General features: G+C 33.6%; 1 protein-coding gene across 1 annotated transcript in view; it reads right to left on the bottom strand.

Moving 5' to 3' along the window:
* Positions 1-3,235: 3,235 nt before the first annotated feature.
* Positions 3,236-20,352, bottom strand: part of LOC121370353 (zinc finger FYVE domain-containing protein 26-like) — a 53,881-nt gene continuing 36,764 nt past the window's right edge. Inside the window, exons 29-44 of the mRNA XM_041495515.1 lie at positions 19,851-20,050; positions 19,217-19,347; positions 18,011-18,233; positions 16,199-16,359; positions 14,996-15,172; positions 13,042-13,207; positions 12,158-12,253; positions 11,160-11,219; positions 10,512-10,658; positions 9,215-9,412; positions 8,347-8,603; positions 7,301-7,475; positions 6,091-6,150; positions 5,339-5,521; positions 4,423-4,473; positions 3,236-4,004 (exon numbers count right to left, since the gene is read on the bottom strand). Of these exons, the coding sequence (XP_041351449.1) occupies positions 3,840-4,004; positions 4,423-4,473; positions 5,339-5,521; positions 6,091-6,150; positions 7,301-7,475; positions 8,347-8,603; positions 9,215-9,412; positions 10,512-10,658; positions 11,160-11,219; positions 12,158-12,253; positions 13,042-13,207; positions 14,996-15,172; positions 16,199-16,359; positions 18,011-18,233; positions 19,217-19,347; positions 19,851-20,050 (2,450 nt within the window). The 3' untranslated portion in view covers positions 3,236-3,839. The remainder of the gene's footprint in view (positions 4,005-4,422; positions 4,474-5,338; positions 5,522-6,090; positions 6,151-7,300; positions 7,476-8,346; positions 8,604-9,214; positions 9,413-10,511; positions 10,659-11,159; positions 11,220-12,157; positions 12,254-13,041; positions 13,208-14,995; positions 15,173-16,198; positions 16,360-18,010; positions 18,234-19,216; positions 19,348-19,850; positions 20,051-20,352) is intronic.

Raw genomic sequence — 20,352 nt, 5'->3', positions numbered from 1 at the left:
AGTACTCGGAGCAAGCCACTTTCCAAGCAGTTAATAAGCAGTCTGGTAATAATGCATAATAAAATAATTTCAGAAGCTAAGCTACTGACTAAGGTCTAGTGAAACATGTATTAGTAATATGCATGTTTGCAAATCATTGTTAATACTTTCATAAATAATATACAATGGCATCTCATGCACAATGTTTATATGTTGAATAAATATTTCGTTTGTATAGAATTTTCAATACCTCCATTGGATATATTTGTAGTCATTCCTTTATACATATGTACAGAACCAGCAAGGTAAAGGGAATATCCTTAGTTTTCAGCCATAGCAAGACTTCCATTTGTTCCCCTCATCACATTAAACACGCATCCTACTTTGTTTTCTTCTTTTTTAAAACACTATTTTTCCATATCACATTTTATATATTGATAAGCATTATAAGGATAAATACATTTGGAATGACCATTGGCAAAATTATTTCAAATTTGGTTTGACTGTTTGAAGAAATTATAAATTTGTACTTTATTATAAATTATAGATTTGTAGGCCTACATACATTATTTTAAACAAAAATCGATATTGAAATAATGAAAAACATTAGTGTCCAGAATGCATTGGTTATAAATAAAGATATTTATATTCTAAGCAAGAAAATTTAAGTAATTGTAATTTTAATAATGTAAAAGTATTTTATTTGCCGAAAACCTTTAAAAATTGTTCTAAACTCAGGATAGTCCCTTTAATATTACAAATATTCCATAATTTAGTCTACAGTAAACAAGTACAAGAGACAAACTTAACAGAAAGACAAAGCTGTACAAATTAAGTACATAAAATTATATATTACTCTATTGTAAAAAGGTTAATTTTTACATAATATAAATAACACGTAGATCACAGAAGTAAAACAACAATATGAACAGATACATGTTGCTGTCTCTATGAGAGGCACCAAGGAAAGGAATTATAAACAACAGATTAATCAGCAGTTATTATGCAGCATTCATTTGGTGATCGTGAACTCACAGGTTCCAAACTGTGAACAAGTGGAGAGCATTCAGGCAAATTATAGACAATCTGCACTGTCACTCCAATCTCACACACCCCAACTCATAACTGCATGAATAATTTCTATTTGTTCCGCCATTTTTTCACGAGTTGTGAAGATTGAGACAAAAAATCCTACCCAAATTCACACGTTTTGTTACTTTGCCAAACGAACGTTCTTCAGAATTTGTGAATTGGAAAATACGACATTCACGACTTCTAATGAATGCAGCATTACAATTATTAAAAGCAAAGGAATATTTCAAGGGCAGACAAACAGAACTGGTTATGTCCCTTTTTGCAAAAATTAGGGTAGGCCTAGTCCTTTTTAAAATGTCAGAACTTAATAATGTGAAAAATATGACTGAACATAACTAGTTCTGGTTGTTAACCCATGGCTTGATTTGTAACACCAAACACATTTAAAAATAAAGCTATTAGGTGTCGAACATAATATGGTCTAAAGAATAAGAGGTGTTTTTATTTACACTTTCCAATATACTGGACCATATGTCATGTCATGTCATAGGGTTTTACGTGCACATTCAGAGCAAGCTGTAAACTGGACCATATATATTGTGCCCTATTAAATACCAAGGCCCTGTTACATGAAACAATCTTAGCCCTCATCTTAAGTGCATAACTACAGTATTAACTTAAGGTGATCTTAGCACTAAGATTGCTTAGTGAATAAGGCCCTGGACCCATCTTAGCACTATGAAATTGTAAAACTGTCGTAAGTCATAGTGACGTCATAGCTAACAATTTTACCATTCCATAGCGCTAAAATGGCTTCAAATATATGGGCCCATGTTGAGATAGGGATCGGAGTATTGAGAGAGACCAATTCTTAACTGATCTCAGGCCAGTGTTACTTGTCTAAGATGACTTTGACAGTTGGTCAAGTATTAGAGATGAAATCTGCCGATAAGTTACTTTTTTTTTTATTAATAGCAAGAGTTCTTTCAAATGCACTTTCACACAGACATGATATTACATACCATGACCCTATTTTATACCATAGTTGAGCTAACTAGCACAACACCATGTGAATGGATTCAAAAAGGAGCTCATCAGATTAAATTATTTGCATAAGACAATAAATAATTTTCACAACTATTCATATACTAAGTATTTACATATAATTTCAAAGTCAATCTTAATGGGTTTTTAAAAGATTTTGATCTGAATGCCAAGGGTTAACAATGTAAAATGATCCTAATACACAAGAAAAAGCTAAATATTCAAGTTATTAAAGAATTCAGCTATATACAAGAGAATTTGTATACAGTGAAACCCCCCTAAACCGGACACCCTCGGACCAAGTAAAATGTCTGGTATTATCAGGTATCTGGTTTAGAGAGGTTAAGTTCTGTACTGGATTTAAAAAAACTGTAGTTTATTAACAGGTTATTAAACAATGCATTTGAACGCTCCCGATGAGACCAATATCCACATACATTATTTTAGGAAATGTACTTCTAATTTATATCAAAGCATACTCACTGGTGGTTTGAAAATATCTTTGTAAAAAGATAATTCTAAAAATTGTGACCACTGTTGGGTTTTGTAAAAAAAAAACATATCCACATATTCAAAAAGGTACATTTCCACTCAATCCACAATGTTTCTTCAACATGAAACCAAGATGTATTACTTCCTTGTAAGTGTGGTTTTAAGATATCACAATAATTTATGCACATATTGGAACAAGTATCTTCAAGGAATTCAATCATCTTTCAGATTTTTATTTTGTACCATACTGTTAATGTCACTTTAAATTTAGTTATATAACAACTTGATGAATATTCATTCTGTACCATCCACTTATAACTACTTACCCTTTAACAGTATACAACTTTTTTTTTCACTTTAATTTATGTTAGCATACTATTACAAGTTCAAACATATATTAAGGTTAATTACATTCTAAAAAATTATGAATATTAAAGGCACAAATTGTACTGTTAATCAGGGCCGGTTTATCCTAATTGCACATGTAGCATGTGATAAGGACCTCATGCTTTAAGGGCAACCATGGTGATGCGTACATTTATTTTCCACAGGTATTTTTTCCCCTCTCCCCGAGATGTTTGCAAAATATATATATCCTGGGAAAGAGTACCCACTGTTATTTGTGCTACAGGCCCCGCGGATCCTTGGTTTAAACAATATTTATTAGTAAATCAAATTTGGGATTGGCCAACAGGCAAGTGCCTATATTAAGACCTCTCCCTACATTTAACAAATATACATGTGATACATCAAGATGGCTAGAACACTATTACAATAAAGATAACACGGATAGTTGGGGGAATAGAAGAGAGGAATGTGTAGAAAAAACAAAGAATAAATAGCAAACAGTTAGAATGGTTAAATGGTTAATTGATCTCGAAACGCTTACTATTAATAAGAAAATTCTCAACAGATTTAAATATAGAGATATTATCTTGGACACTTAAATTTGAATCTCCAAATAGCAAAGTATGACACTTGAGATTATAATAGTTCAGTAAATGGGTATTGCGAGCTGCAGCATATATTGGGCAAAGACAAAAATCTGGATCCTTAAACCAGCTCTGCTGTCAATGAAATGAACTCTTATTTCACTGGACCAAAAATCTGGGGATCTTTATAAGGTCTTGAAAAGTAGATGATTACTATGAAAATTAGGGGTTGCCATGAACCTTTTTTTGTTTCATAGAACATGGACACAAACAGTTTTTGGATTGTGCTAAAATAAAGAATACAGTGAAGATATGGAGGACTTTCATCTTTGAACAGTTGCTTGATACACAACACAATTACTGTTTCCTCTGTTGTAACCACTTGGTACAAATGTTGCGAACTGCCGACTGCCCCGTCCTCTGTGCTGCACCAGCAATTCGCTGGACATCTTCCACTCTCTCGCCTTTCACTGCCAGCAGATACGCTGATCGCAGTTTGCCACAAAGAATGAAGGCATTGATCTTAAAAAGAAAGGTGAAAAAAAGAACAGATTTTGATTAAATCCTTTAAGGATGTGATATGCATTTAAAAATCAAAGTTGAAATGATCTTTAAAAAGAAGAAAACTTTATACTGTACTTTACAAGGATTGAAGGCATTTATTTTAAAAACAAAGGGGGAAAAAAAGAACAGACCTTGATTAAAGTCCTTTAGGGATGTATACACATTTAACAATTATAACTGATATGATCTTTAAAAAGAAGAAAACTTTATCCTATACTTAAATGTAATTTTTCAGCATTTAAGATCAAATCAAGTAAACTTTGTGAAATGAATTTTATTTAAAAAATAAAGCAGAAATGAGATAAAAAGTTAAAAAATCACATCTATAAAGTTTGGATAACTAAAGGTAATGTTTTATGCATGAATAATGCTGTACCTTGTTTGAATCCTTCTTCAATAGCTTTATAAGATGTTCTGCTTCTTTAACCTAGAATTTAAAATATAACATTAATAGATTTGCCTGCATTTTAAGAAACTGATTTGAATTTCCATAAGGTCTCAAATAACATTTTTTATTTCTCTGTATGTATATTTAGTTTTCTTACATCCTCTAATATAACAATTTACTAATAATAACACAATTATAATTATGTAACTACTTTCATTAAGTGTTTCATAGCAATTTATTTTTACAAGTAAAATACACAATGGGAATTTTTTGCAATCAAGATCTTAGCTAAGTACTGCATGACTAGTACTGCATGACTATCAAAAGTCATGTTTTGTATGGTCCTGTAAATATATTTTCAAAAACCTGTCACAGGATTTAACTCATTTGAGTTTCTTGGATTGTAGGATCAAACCTCCTCAGCAGACTTACTTATTTTTTTCCTATCCTAACCAATGCCGTATGACTGATGTATCAAAAGCTATGGTCTATGGGAAAGTGCATATAAAAGATAACTTATTGCATTTTTCGCATTTTTCGTATTTGACAGCTTTTGGATTCCTTTGTATCTTGAACAAATGTCAAAACACAACCATGTTTCCATCATAAAGCCATAATTTGAAATAAAGTGGGGGTTTTTTTAACGACACCACTAGAGCAGATCGATTTATTAATCATTGGCTACTGGATGTCAAACATTTGGTAATTTTGACATTTAGAGGAAACCCACTACATTTTTCCATTAGTAGCAAGGATCTTTAATATGCACCATCCCACAAACTGGATAGCACATACCACAGCCTTTTATATACAAGTCGTGGTGCATTGGTTGGATAATTAAAAATATATACTGAGATGTCATTAAAAATATATTCCTTTCATTTAAAACAAGACTAAATCTCACCTCGCTGTCTTTGTCGACAATGGCTAACAAGGAGGATCCAATGATCTCATCGTTCATGTCCTCGGTTCCAACACTCGTCTTGGAAACACAGTTCAACAGTTGTTTGATGAGTTCATAGCGCTGATGTTTTGCCATCTCACGTGCAGTGTGGTTGAAGATCGACGCCACACTCAGGCGACACTCCTGAAATAATCGCATGAATAACAAATCTTACAGAAATGATCTGTACAATAAAGTGCTGTGAATTTTTTTTTTATCAAATTATCTTTTTTTGGGCCATAATATATGCATGCATACTCTGTAATTTCCATTTTTCATGATCCTTCGGAATCCAAATATTAAAAAATGAGTGGTTTATTTAACAATATTTCTGTCATATTTGTTGTAACAGCTTAGAACATTGTCACAGCATAAAATTATCTGCTAAAGATAGGTGACTGCTTAATTAGGGTTGCTAATTTAAAACATTTGGTTGTACTGCAAACAGCTTACAATATAAATATAAAGTAAGAATATCTATCAAATGTTTTCACAAATACTTTTATAATCCTACCACAATTAACTTACAGTATATTATGTAAGTACATCTATTGAATATTTTCACAAATACTTTTATAATCCTACCACAAATAGCTTACACTATATTATGTAAGTTTATCTATTGAATATTTTCACAAATACCTTTATAATCCTACCATAAATAGCTAACAGTATTTTACGTAAGGATATCTGTTGACTATTTTCACAAATACCTTTATAATCCTGTAGGACAAATCAAAGCTGACAGTGATGTCATTCCCACTGAGAAGAATCTACAAATAACATAACATAAACTGTTACAAATAACACACCTAACCTAAAATAACTAGTATACAAAAATGTAAAGTTTATTTTGTCTAACGACATCACTAGAGCACATTGATTTATTGGATGTCGAACATTTAGTAATTCTGAAAATAGTCTTCACAAGAAACTTGCAGCAAGTGATCTTTTTATCTGCACTTTTCCACACACAGAACAGCACATACCACAGCCTTTAATACACCAGTTGTGTGGGGCATTGGTTGGGAATACAAACTGAGAATTGGTCCATTGAGCATATATCTATGTATATATATTTTTTTTAAACAATATTTATTCAAATAAATGAAGTGGATTGGCAAACAGGCGATAAGCCTATTTATTACAAATATGGGCAGGGAGATGCAGGTGAATATATTTTCTGTCTTTCCCTAGGGAAAGATAGAAGCTATCTTTCCCCGCTGACGTCATGACGTTAGTTTGGTGACGTCATCGGTTTCCTCGACTGTCATCTCTCGTTGATGAGATTTTACAAAACATTTAGCTCCACCAGTGTTCAGTTTTTGTTGAAATTGTTAAAGCAATTTGTCCTTGTTAACAATTAAACAAGCTCTAAACTAATTTCTTTGTAGTTCATTCACTTCCCACTAGAAACATCAGTTCATTACGAATGTGACCTCTCTTGCTTACATTTGGTTTGTGTACCTAAAGATAGCTTTTGACGTCAGTACTTTTCATTCGTGACGTCATCAGTTTCCTCAGACTTTCACGTCTTGTATACTATATAGTTTGTGTCATGTAAGAAGTTTAAAGTTTAAGTTTCTAAACTATTTACACTATGGGTAATAAATACAATAACCCACTTGATACTCGGAATTATGGATTATCTGTCCCTCGTGAAATTAATGTTGTCAGTCACTCACTAAAGCTCATGACTGACATTAATTTCACTCGAGACAGATAATCCATAATTCCTAGTAACTTGTAAGTTATTGTTTATATAACTGCCTCTCTACTGATTACATTAGGCGATTCAACAAGATCCTTCCCTCCAACGAAATCAGGATTTATATTAGTGAGAAAAACACATCTAAAATTGTTATTATTATTATTAATCAAGCCTATGAACCAAACTAAAAACATAAAATACAAACAGCTTACCATACAGACTAAATCTGATTTGATTTTCGTGTTGCCGAACAAAGACGGCAAATCTGACATCTGCGATTCGGCTGTACAGCTAGCTGCAAGTGCAGTTGCCTCCCCTTCCATGTTTGCAAGGCACTGATCCAAAAAATTGGTGACTTCAATTTGTAAAGCTATGGAATGCATGTACCTGAAATTGAATACATGAAATGTTATTCATTATGCATATTATAGATCAATTCCAATTGTTCAGTGTTACATCACATGTTTCTGTTTCACATCATATTTGGTCTAAAATGTGAAATCGCCTTTACAAGAATGAAACTAACCAATGCACATGTTCGGTTTGATCGACAGCATTCGGTAATTGTAGATTATGGTGCTTACTAAATGACATAGAACTAGACTGCATTATTACTGCTTGTATTGCCAGATAAAATTTATGTACGTATTTTTTAATAAACTGATTTAATGAAACAATTATAGCACTGCGAAGAATGAAATTATATTTTTCTCAATTCTTTCACTGTACTAAACTCTACACCTGGAAAAAGGTTAATCGCTGCCGAGTAAATGCAAATGTTTTTGGTAAAATCATTTTGCACATAGAAATAGAACATTTTTGTTACTTCCAAAACACATGTTCTCTTGTCTTTTTTTATGTCAACCCAAAAAGAAATTACTGACAAAAAAATTAATAAATGACAAAACAAAAATCACACTTTTTGTTGATGCAGGTACTTAGTGAGCAGGACGTAGTCCAGTGGTAAAGGTCTAGGATCGATCTCCATCGATGGACCCATTAGTTTATGATACCATTGCTCATTCCAGCCAGTGCACCACGACTGGCATATCAATGGCTGTGGTATGTGCTACTGTGTCTGTGGGATGGTGCATATGAAAGATCCCTTGCTACTACTGAAAAAATGTTGTGGGTTTCCTCTCTAAGACTATATATCGAAATTGCCAATTGTTTAACATCAAATAGTCGATGATTACTAAATCAATATGCTCTAGTGGTGTCGTTAAACAAAACAAACTTTAACTTTAATTGAACTCACTTAGCGACTTCGTCTGGAGACAGCACCATCCTGACAGCAGACTCCACCGTGGACGTGTTACTCCAGTCAGGTCCCTTCTTCACCACGGGGCTGCTGGTGGGGTGTCGCACACTCCCCCACTTGGACGGGTCTAGGTACGACTGCATGTGTTGCTGAGCCGTGAACAGGAAGTGAATCCGTCCAGCAAGGTCTCGGTAGCTCTGGGCGCGGTGCTGGTAGAAGTGGGAGATGCACGTCATCGCAGCACGGATAAAATCCTAAATTTAAATTAAAATACATCAAATAAGTTAACACCGATGGGTCGAACTTGGAAGTGTCAAATACACTGCAACACTTGAACCAAGTCCCGAGTTACACTCACACGTTGTTACCGAATGGTTATGTTGAACTACTTTTTCGAGCACCTATGGGGTTCGAGCCAATGAGATTGAACTGTATTTCAATATTTAAACACCTTTGTTTAAGAAAACTAGGCTTATAATCCATCCAAAAAGTAATAATATATGATGCTTTGAGTAGAAAACTATAGATTTTAAAATTTTATTTTGAAGAAGAATGTGACAAGGAATAAACTGAGTGATGTAAAAATATAAGTAAATTAATAATCAAATTTAGATGAAATATATTTTTTTAAGAAGAGAAAAATATTAACTTTAAAAAAATCAAAAATAAAAGTAATTTGAAAACCTGATTTAAAATGTTTCAGAATGCAACTAACAGCATTTACAATTTCAAAACAGGTTTAATAAATCCAACATTCCATTAAAATTAATAATTATTTCTATTTCTATCTCATTATAATTGAAAATTCTCTGCAATGGGCCTGCTGATAGAGATTATCCTGACTACAAAATGAACACAGACTTACCTTCATAAAGAGTTGGACCTGGTAGAGGGAGTTAAAGAGGCGTTGTTTGACGAGATGTCGACACGCTGCCGTCAGGTAACTGTTCCACTTTTCTAGCGACGTGTCTAGCATCAGCATCTGATCCAACAGTTTACTCAGCTCACCCGACAATAACGCAGGCTCAAGAAGGCTTTCGATAAATACTTCCGTCAAGCATTTCTGTTTAATTACAAAAACACAAATTAAAATAATAAATACTAAGATAATGTCTTGTACAATTAAATACTGTATAACTAGAAATTTTCATGGTAAAAAATTTGCATAGTCTGAGGATCAAAAATTAAAGGTTTCTTATTTTCAACGTTTGGCAACTCTGAAATGAGAGTCTTTATGTTCATGGTTTAGTATATTGAATATTCTACTCTACATATAATCAACATTAAAGGTTTCACATCAGATTCCATTTGTATTACATCCCCGGTGCTAGTCAAACAACAGAGCACTCAGTTGCAACTGAGTAATATGGTATGCTATTAGTGAGACAAGTGATCGGTCTTTGATTTTATATAAACACAAGATTTGTGTGAGACATTTTCTAAGTCAGACAGTGTAGTGTTTAATCTGTGCTTGACACGCTTTATTTCATTCATACTCGTTTAGTAAGCTGGCTCAGTATACCAGTATGCATTTATATGATTTTACTGTATGGAATATAATCATTTGGTGTCATAAATATACTATTCCCTTAGTTTCTTGTCAGCAACTAAAATATTGCAATAAATTGTCAGTTTATTATGGTGATCACAATGAATACATTTCTTAGAATTTGTTGATATTTTCAAGGTTTTATATTTTCAAGGTTGCCCATTTACACTAGACCTACAAAAATAAAAATTCATAGAAATTTGTGGATATGCAGTAGACTACCATGATAATGGGTTTTTTTGTAGACAGAGCAGCACAAAAGACTTACACCGTTTGTGGAACACCAAATAAATTGAGTCTCCCAAACAGGATAACACATTTTTTACATTTTGCATCAAATATATTACTTAACAACTAAACAAAATGATAACATCTATTTTTATTTTACATTTCATATCACACAGATTATTTAATCATTAAATGAACCAATGCCCAGTTTTAAGTAGCTACCCTCTTTACTAATTCTGTTGTCCCAAACAGGATAAAAATCTTTTTAACATTTCATATCAAATAGATTATTTAACCACTAAATGAAACAATGCCTAGTTTTGAGTAGTTACCCTCTTTACTGATTCAGTTGTCAAACAAAGATGACTGATATAGACTGACTCACGTGATCTAAGATGTACTTGGCAGCTTTCATCCAGTATCCATTGCGCCGGAGAAAGCTGAGATGTTCTCTGAAGGTGCCGTATGACCGCAGATAAAAGAGACATTCCTGGAATGGTGTCGTGTCAATACTGATCTCTTCAAAGGTCTTCTGAATCAGTAAAAAACACAGGTTAACCCATGTGGCTAAAAATATTTGGTTCGTATCAAAGTGTTACATCCCACTAGAACACCAAGTGAGACGTAGACCCATATGGTTAAAAATATTTTGGTACATATCAAAGAGTTACGTCCCACTAAAACATCAAGAGAGACATAAAACCTATGTGGTTAAACATATTTTGGTACATATCAGTGTTATGTCCCACGAGAACATCAAGTAAGACATATAACCTGGACATCATACGATGACATCATCCACTGGCACACTACAGCCTTACTGGAATGTCAATCAAATGATATCTGTGATATGAATTAAAATCAATTATGGGTGATAAATAGGATATTAAACTCACTACCAGTTTGTAATTAAAAATATGATGAGATGTTGTTAAACAAATATTGCTTTCCTTTCTTTTTAAGATTTAATAACTCTCTATAATTTATGAATGAAATGTATAATAGCAAAGCCATGAAAAACATTAAAACTTACAGCTGTTGGGAAGTTCATGATATTTTTCAAAGATCCTTGATTTGACTGAAACATCTGTATCTGAAAGAATCAAAACATTAACTAATAACATTGTTCATTATTGACAAACGTCATCTATGTTAAAATGTATTTCATTACAATATAAGCATAAAAAAGCAGTATTAAAATATTATTGAAATCTTTAATAGTACACTGTTGTAAATGAACTTGCAATATCAATTCCATAACCTATAACATTGTTTCACAATTCAACATAGGGGCCTACTAACACAACTTTAACCATGTTTTTATTGTTCCTTACCAAACAAATGAAATTAAAAATAAATTAAGAGTTTGGGTGTGGCTTTTTTTTTAAATGTCAATAAATGTACTGAAACAAGCATTCTGAGAGTACTGCTAAAGCAATACATGTTTCATACCTAACCCAATGAATTTCTTATGTCCTAAGTTCAAGGGACATAACTCTATAAAAAATGGGTAAATCGTCATGAAATTTAAACCTGGGGCCTAATTCATAAAGGTCTCTAAGGCTCTGCTAGACAAAAAGCATCCTCTTTGCAAGTCTTTTAGCATTGCACTGCGAGATCGCAAAGTTGCGAGAGTTTAGTGAATTAGGCCCCTGATCCGTAATAGTACATGATAAAGCTATATACCAAAATTTCATCTGAATATCATAAAGAATTGCCAAAAAAAGTCTGGAAAACAAATGTTTGTATGTCCTAAGTTCAAGGGCCATAACTCTGTGAAAAGTTGATAAATTGCCATGAAAGTCAATCTTGGATAAATCTATATACAAAATTTCAGCTCAGTATCTTGAGGCATTGTGAAAAACCCATCAGGAAAACTATAATATGTGGGACAGACTAAAGGATGGAGATGAAACCTATAGTCATTGCCTTTTGGACTGGGTGGGGATTGATGCATGTAATATTTAGCACAATTATATGTCTTTACTATTCAAGTAAATAAACTTCTACTGGAAACGTGACTAAAAATACCTCTGTCATTCCTGAACTCGGCATGTGTTCAAGATAATCCACAATTTCTGACAACAGGTGGGAAGATGTGGACGACTGGTTGCGATCTTTAGGAACCTGATCAAATAAATTAATTAATACATTAATACTGTTTATGTACTATCATATAATTATCAGTAATTTAAAATGAATAACATTTTTGGAAACCATATACAGTAAAGAAATAATACATTAATTGTTTATGTATCAACTATCATTAAAAAATTTATATAGATGTCAAAGAGTTTGGGGAACCTGAATAAACAAATCAATTATTATTGTTGACACCTATAGGTAATAAAAAATTTTTTTTAACCTGAATAAGATTTCTGAAAACTTCAATGAAAACAATAAATGAATATATTAATGGCTGGATTAACTAAAATGTGTTTAAGTCTTAAATATGTACAAAATAAAATATACGTTTATCAAACCAGACAGTTACAAATAATATTTAAAACAACAGCATTCTGATGGTGTAGATCTTCTTATGCAATATTAAACAGTCTTAATGGAGTTGAAATTGATCAAATATATTGAGCTGTCAATTTAACATCATGTTAAAAAGAAAAGAAAAATTCAAAAACCTAAAAGTAACATATGTATAGGTATTGGAAAATATCTGTAATGAGTGGGCCAGTTATATCTTAATTTACCATTCAACTTGGGGGGGGGGGGGGAGAGAGGGGGAGGGGAGAGAGAAAATGTATAATCTCCAGAGTTGGGGGTGGGAGTAGAGTGTCTCCCATCTCCCCCACTACTTCTGAAGACCTGTAATTCGAGAGAATCTTATATATTTTCCAAAACCTATCTCTGGGACAGAATGAACTGTGGAATACATGAAAGTAGCTCATAATGAAACTAACCCTGAGACAGTGATTGAACTTCTCCCTGGCCCCGCTGTAGTCCCCGCAGTGGAAGCAGGCCATTCCCCAGGAGGCCCATACACCAGCTGGGTCTAATCCACACTTCGTCGATACGTCCATAGCCAGCGATAGCCGCTCATTCTCAATCAACTTGTCTCTTAAACGTCTAAATAGAAATTTTTTAGAAAATAAATAAACATAATTAAGACATGGCACAGATATGAATTACAGTTTCAGAAGTTGAATAGAAATAATTCCATAAATCGAAGTTTGTCTTTAAACTGAACATAACAATTACAAAATGTTAAAGGTTGAAAACAGATATATATATATATATATAAAAAAGAGTTATTTCGTTATTTATTTATCTATAAAAGATCAGCTGATACCTTTCTGGTTATATATATAAAAAGTTATTTAGTTATTTATTTATCTATAAAAGATCAGTTGATGCCTTTCTGGTTTGCTGTAGTAACACTGAAGACTGAAAACTATTATTGCCAAACATGAATCTGAATTAAATTTGAGAAATATATTTAATAATAAATTCACTTAAAATTAACAAGTTAGTTTTGTTGCATTTTATTTGGCTAAACAAAAACTGACTTTGGTTATACATTTGAAATTCTTTTTGCTAAATTCTTAACAATGTTTCTATCCAGGTAAGACATTTGTTAGGCCCATTCTTCTGTCTGAATTTCAGAGCCATAAATCAATTTAGGGTCGTTTTAGAGATTAGAATAAAAAAAATTCTGTTCCTTTCTCAAACCCCTCCAACACAAGCCAAACCATACATTAATTCTTTCATATAAAAGCATACTATAGATCCTGAAATTAATGCATCCCTAAATTAATGCGAGTGGCAGTGGGCAGACTAAAATGCGACATGAAATTAATGCTAATGGCCTCCCTGTGAAATGTTACTTTCCTAATTTATATACTTGACACTTGTTTTACATTATATCCATTAAAGGTTCAGGCATCTCTCCCTCGGGTCAGACCCCTGGCATGACACGCCTGTATACTTTTCGGTTAAATCCAAGTTACAGGTGTCTTCAATGAGATCAACTCACTAACATGTCTGTGTACACATTAAGTAACCTGTTTAGTCCCTAGTGTTTTTGGTGAGATTAACTTAAAGCATATTCTTGCAGCAATCATTTACCTAACGTGTATAGTTACCTAAATCTGGCTAAACATTAGCATACATGTACCATTACAACTGTATCTTCCTAAGATACGCAGACAAATTTGCAGTGTATTGAACAGTAAAAACAAAGAAATGGTCAACCTCAGGATTAGCGTGATAAAACCCATTGACGTGCAATGAATCATGTCGGCTTTTGCTGGACTATTGGACAATTATAAATCTTGCCTACAATGAATTGTGTTCCAGTTATTTTAAGTATGTATTAGAATTTTAATCTTTGTTTGCTTTAATAGTGTGTGGCACATAGCTTGCTCTACAAAACATAGAAATAAATGCATCATATTATTAATGCAAATAACACGAACTCACATTTTTGCTGGACTATTGGACAATTAGTAAGTCTTGCCTACGATGAATTGTGTTCCAGTTATTTTAAGTATGTATTAGAATTTTAATCTTTGTTTGCTTTAATAGCGTGTGGCACATAGCTTGCTCGACAAAACAGAAATAAATGCATCATATTATTAATGCAAATAACAAGAACTCACATTTTTGCGCATTAATATGATCGCATTAATTTTAGGATCTACAGTATATTAATTACTTCATATGAGACAACAAAGGCAGCAAACAAGTCCAAACAAGTTTGATAAATGAAGCATTTATTTGCAAACAATTTTGCCCGATTTTTATTATCTATCTTTTTGGTTTGCTGCTCACTTCATAATCCCTCATCCTATATCTTACACAAAGTTTCCAAACTTAGTACAACATTTTAACATTAAAAAAAAACCAGAACACTACCTGACTGTGTCAACTTTAGTCAGCTGTTGTATGGATGGCAGATCTCTGTAATTGGCAGAGACGAGAATCTTGAGCAGGTCGACGCGGATCTGGTACATGTCGCACATCCCGAGACCCTGGTTATCTCCACACTTGAGAAACTTCAACTTTGCTTGAAACAGCAGCTGCAGCATCATGCTGAAAGAAAATCAGTAAGCTGTAAATGTTTGTAGAAAAAAACAAATTAATTCTGAATACTACTAACTTCATGGATGGCTGAAAAATATTTATTTTAAAAAGACTAACCTGATAATGAGTACGTAGTGCTCTTCAGGGTCATGCTATCTTAAAGGTACTATGTCAAAGTTGCAATAATGGTGGTTCCCATCATAAAATATTTATTAATTTTTGCTTTGAAACATAAAGTTTATACCTTCAGCTATATGCCTATAAAAAATTACAACCAAATAATTTCATTTACTAGAAGAAAAAATTTGTTTTTAGAGGGAAATTTTGGGAGTGTGTCACACATATTAACTAGTGACGTCACTGTTTTATGTGACCGGCCTCGGTGGCGTCGTGGCAGGCCATCGGTCTACAGGCTGGTAGGTACTGGGTTCGGATCCCAGTCGAGGCATGGGATTTTTAATCCAGATACCGACTCCAAACCCTGAGTGAGTGCTCCGCAAGGCTCAATGGGTAGGTGTAAACCACTTGCAACGACCAGTGATCCATAACTGGTTCAACAAAAGCCATGGTTTGTGCTATCCTGCCTGTGGGAAGTGCAAATAAAAGATCCCTTGCTGCTAATCGGAAGAGTAGCCCATGTAGTGGCGACAGCGGGTTTCCTTTCAAAATCTGTGTGGTCCTTAACCATATGTCTGACGCCATATAACCGTAACTAAAATGTGTTGAGTGCGTCATTAAATAAAACACTTCTTTCTTTCACTGTTTTATGTGTACACATTCAACACACCTATGTTTACCCATAATTCTTTGCAGACAAAGAAACAAAGATGACGGCCATGCTATATATAGCCACAAATTATTCAGGAAACCCCTCATATTGCACAGTACCAGACATTTTATTAATTATTATTCTAGAGTTAATTATGGAAAGATTATATGTGGGATTGTTTAATTTGTAATTATATATTGCAAATCAATGAGAAAATAACGAAATGTTATTGTTTCAACTTTAACAAAAAACATTTAAAGATTAACCTGATAATAAGTGCGTAGTCCACTTCAGGGTTTGGCACTCCCGGAGACACGGGTTGTAGAAATTCGGACAGATAGTCACACATCTTCAGCATCTGCTGTCCACACTGCTGCTGGTCGCTATGGAGATGTAAGATTGACATGCACAGCGACACACTGGGAGCCTGGATAACAGAAGAGATTGTGTGATAATACAGTTTCCAAAAAACGTTCAAAATAAAATTTCAACATGATGTTGTATGTTTTTATACAGTAATAAGTTAAAAATGCTATAGAAAGATAAATATAGTATTTATTATTCATATTGTTAAAAATATCATGGTTCATATTAAACAGTTACGTCCCACTAGAAAGTCAAGTGGAATGTAACACTTCGACATTATACGATGAAGGGGTGAGACATAACCGAGTGGTAAAACACGCCTGCTCGATGCGGGGTCGGTCTGGGATCAATCCCTATCGGTGGGCCTATTGGATTATTTTTCGTTCCAGCCAGTGCACCACAATTGGTACATCGAAGGCTGTGGTATGTACTACCCTGTCTGTGGGATGGTGCATGTAAAAGATCCCTTGCTGCTAATCGAAAAAAGTAGCACATGAAGTGGTGACAGTGGGTTTCCTCTCTCAATATCTGTGTGGTCCTTAACCATATGTCCGATGCCATATAGCCATAAATAAAATGTGTTGAGTGCATCATTAAATAAAACATTTCCTTCCTTCATATGATGACATCTTTGACTGGCACACTACAACCGTACCGGAATGTCTACCAAACAAGATCAGTGATATAGCTCATGACAACTGAAAATTATTTCACTCGAGTCATAAACATGATACAAAATGGAAGCTTGTTTAATATCCTATAATTATATACGTTTGAGATAATGGGTTGAATATTTTAAGTAAACTCTTTTATTGATACTGGTAACACAACTATACTACAAACATGATAGTACATACTATGGTGTTTGTCACACCAGTTGTGGCTCATTGGCTGGATCGACAAATAGCCTAATAGGATCGACCATAGACCAATCACATATCAGACAAGCTCTGTACCACTGGGCTACATTCCACCCCTAGTACTAAATTGTGCGACTGAAAAACTCATCTGGTGGACAAACATAACATGCCATTCATTAAAATGTTTTAGAGTTAAAAGAAATTTTAGAAACTTTAACTAAATCCTAAATGACTTTGACCTCCTGGTGTGGGGTGGGGTGTGGAGGCACAAATGAAAGACTTAACTAGTGAAAACTCATACCAAATATGAAAGCCACACACACAACATCAAACTTTATGGATATAGTATAGGCCTACTTCAAATTTAGTAAAACATTATTAATTTATATGTCTGTCACTTTGCAGATATGAAACAAGGCAGATACATAGAGAATAACTAGTTACTGACAGGATATTGGCTTTATCCTGTGAAGGTAACAATGGGAAATTTCTCATTCAGCCTGAACAGAATAAAGCTGATATCCTAAGTCATTAACTAGTTATTATCTTTATCCTGCAGACCATAAAAATTAAGGGGAAAAGCTATTATTTCTGTTATTTCAACTACATTGTACGATGACCTGGAGGTCAAATGAGCGATTTTGTAATGTATCTATGCATGTGAGGTCACATGAGTGATGTCAAAAGTCATATTCTTCAACTATACGTTTATGACTTTGCTTTATCCGTCAATAGAAACATTGGTTGCAGGATAAAATAAAATAGTCTCGACATTACGTCAAACTTTTTACCTACAGTATATTTTAAATTTGGTAAAATTTCCTAATTAAATAGCTGTCTGCACTGCATTACCTGCTCATAATAGAACTCTTCTCTCAGTACCGTGTTGTGATTGATATCAGGTTTTAGTTGCCACATGCTGTCATCATGCGGCAAGTCCATACCCTGGTGGTCAAACGGTTCACCAGGGGAGCCCACTCTGGCCGGAGAGTGACCAAGATTACCCGGACTGGCACCAGTTAGACTTTCTTTTCTTCGCTGACTGTAAAACTCCCGTTCTCTGGATTTCAGGTCACTGAATGGAATAAAGGTTTAATATGAAATAATGCCAAAACATCTTTGTCTTCTTGTAAACACCTTTTGTCTTTAAAACGTCTTTAAATACTTACCATTAATGATATATTTATTTTAGGGTTTTAACAAGACTTGTTAAATTATGTAAACTTCTGAAGCCTGAAAGGGCCAATGTTTTTTTGTACATGCCATTATATAGTATTTTCTTATACAATTTTGTTGACTGCATGTATTGGCTAACATCCTCCTCCATTCCAACAAGGGGTGGGATTTAGCTCAGTTGGTCGAGTGCTCACCTGAGGTGCTTGTGTCGCATGACCGAACCACCTCAGTGAATCCATTCAACTGATTGGGTTTTTTCTCATTCCAAGGAGTGCGCCACAATTGGACAAAGGCCATGGTATGTGCTTTCTTGTCTGTGGGAAAGTGCATATAAAAGATGTAGCGGGTTTCCTCTGTTGACTACGTGTCAGAATTACCAAATGTTTGACATCAAATAGCTGATGATTATTTGATCAATGTGCTCTAGTGGTGTCGTTAAACAAAATAAACTTCTGTTCCAACAACAGTATTTAGAAACTTTAAAAACTGGAAAATACACATAACAGTGATATACAGTATATGATCATGCTTAACAAATGTAGTTTTTACATAAATAACAATTTTATATATTAGTTTTTAATTAACTGGGTTTCAAAAGAAATCAGACAGTAAAAAATAATTCAAAATGTAATTAGGTTTCTGGGTCAATGAAACATTTAAAAACAATTATGTTAAATGTTTATTTTAAACTAAACAATGTTAAATGTATTTCAAGCTCTTACAATGTAAAATGTATTTTCAAACTAAATTTTTTAAAATGTATTTCAAACTAAACTATGTTAAAATGTATTTCAAACTAAACAATGTTAAAATGTATTTCTAACTAAACTATATTAAAATGTATTTCAAACTAGACAATATTTAAATGTATTTTAAACTCACGTAGGTATATAGATCTGGGCGTAGCAGTCATCACACGTTCTGGACGACTCTCCTCCAATCGTAGTTCTCTTAGTGGAACACGCTGCACACACAACACGACCACATCGTCGACAGTGATGGCGCCGATTAAACTGAATGAATAAATTAATTAATTAATGTTTAACGACACCCCAACACAAAAATACACATCGGCTTTTGGGTATCATAAAAAGGAAATATGGAAATATTATTTATACAATTATAAGTGTACCAATTAAACTGAAACATTTTTTAAATAATATTAACTAAACACAGGACACAAAAGGCAATGATGCATATTGTAATAATTTTGTAAATACTTGTAAATCATTTGAAGATGCTTGCCAATGACTTAAATGGGGTAGGGAAGGGACGGTCATATTTTGTCATTTACACATTTTGAAATTACATGAACAGCTTATCCAATTTCAGCTTTGTATTTAGCATAAATATAGAGTTTTGTCATATTGTGTCAATTTCATAATGATTTAGATCACCAGACTAAAATATCCATCCATTGACCTGGTATATCTTACGGTTCAAGAGGTCTCTTTTTAGAATTCTACATCTGCCCTCGATCGTCATTAACCATGAAAACAATACAAGATCTCCTTACCATGCTAAACCTCTCTACACTGCACACCATGCAGACAGCTGTGGCCGAGTCAGGTACCCACTTCTCCTTGGGGGGAGGCTGGGCTGGCATCACAAATTTGCTGTAACCTGATGCTCCAAGTCTTGTGGGTGGAGATATCACCTTCTTGTTCAACCCTGGACTGCTGCCCAGTGGAGATCCCGGGATCATTTTCGGAGATACTGCAATAACATTTACACAATAATCAGCCATAGTGACGAATACAGTATTTAGGATTTTGTTTTTTCAGACAATGGTTTATAGGCTTATTGTAGATAACACCTGGATGAATTACAAATGTATGTCAGAGATAAAAATGTTTGTGTCAAAACAAAATACAAAAACCTCTACAGGATCTTGTAAGTGAAGTGTTAACATGAATTCGTTTTTATCAAAAAAAATACTTTTTGTTTAAATACACCACTAGATCACATTGATTAATTAATCATTGGCTATTGGATGTAAAAAATTTGATAATTTTGAC

Source organism: Gigantopelta aegis, chromosome 4, assembly GCF_016097555.1.
Source record: "Gigantopelta aegis isolate Gae_Host chromosome 4, Gae_host_genome, whole genome shotgun sequence".
NCBI classification, from domain to species: Eukaryota; Metazoa; Mollusca; class Gastropoda; order Neomphalida; family Peltospiridae; genus Gigantopelta; species Gigantopelta aegis.
This window is presented reverse-complemented; position numbering and strand designations above follow the sequence as displayed.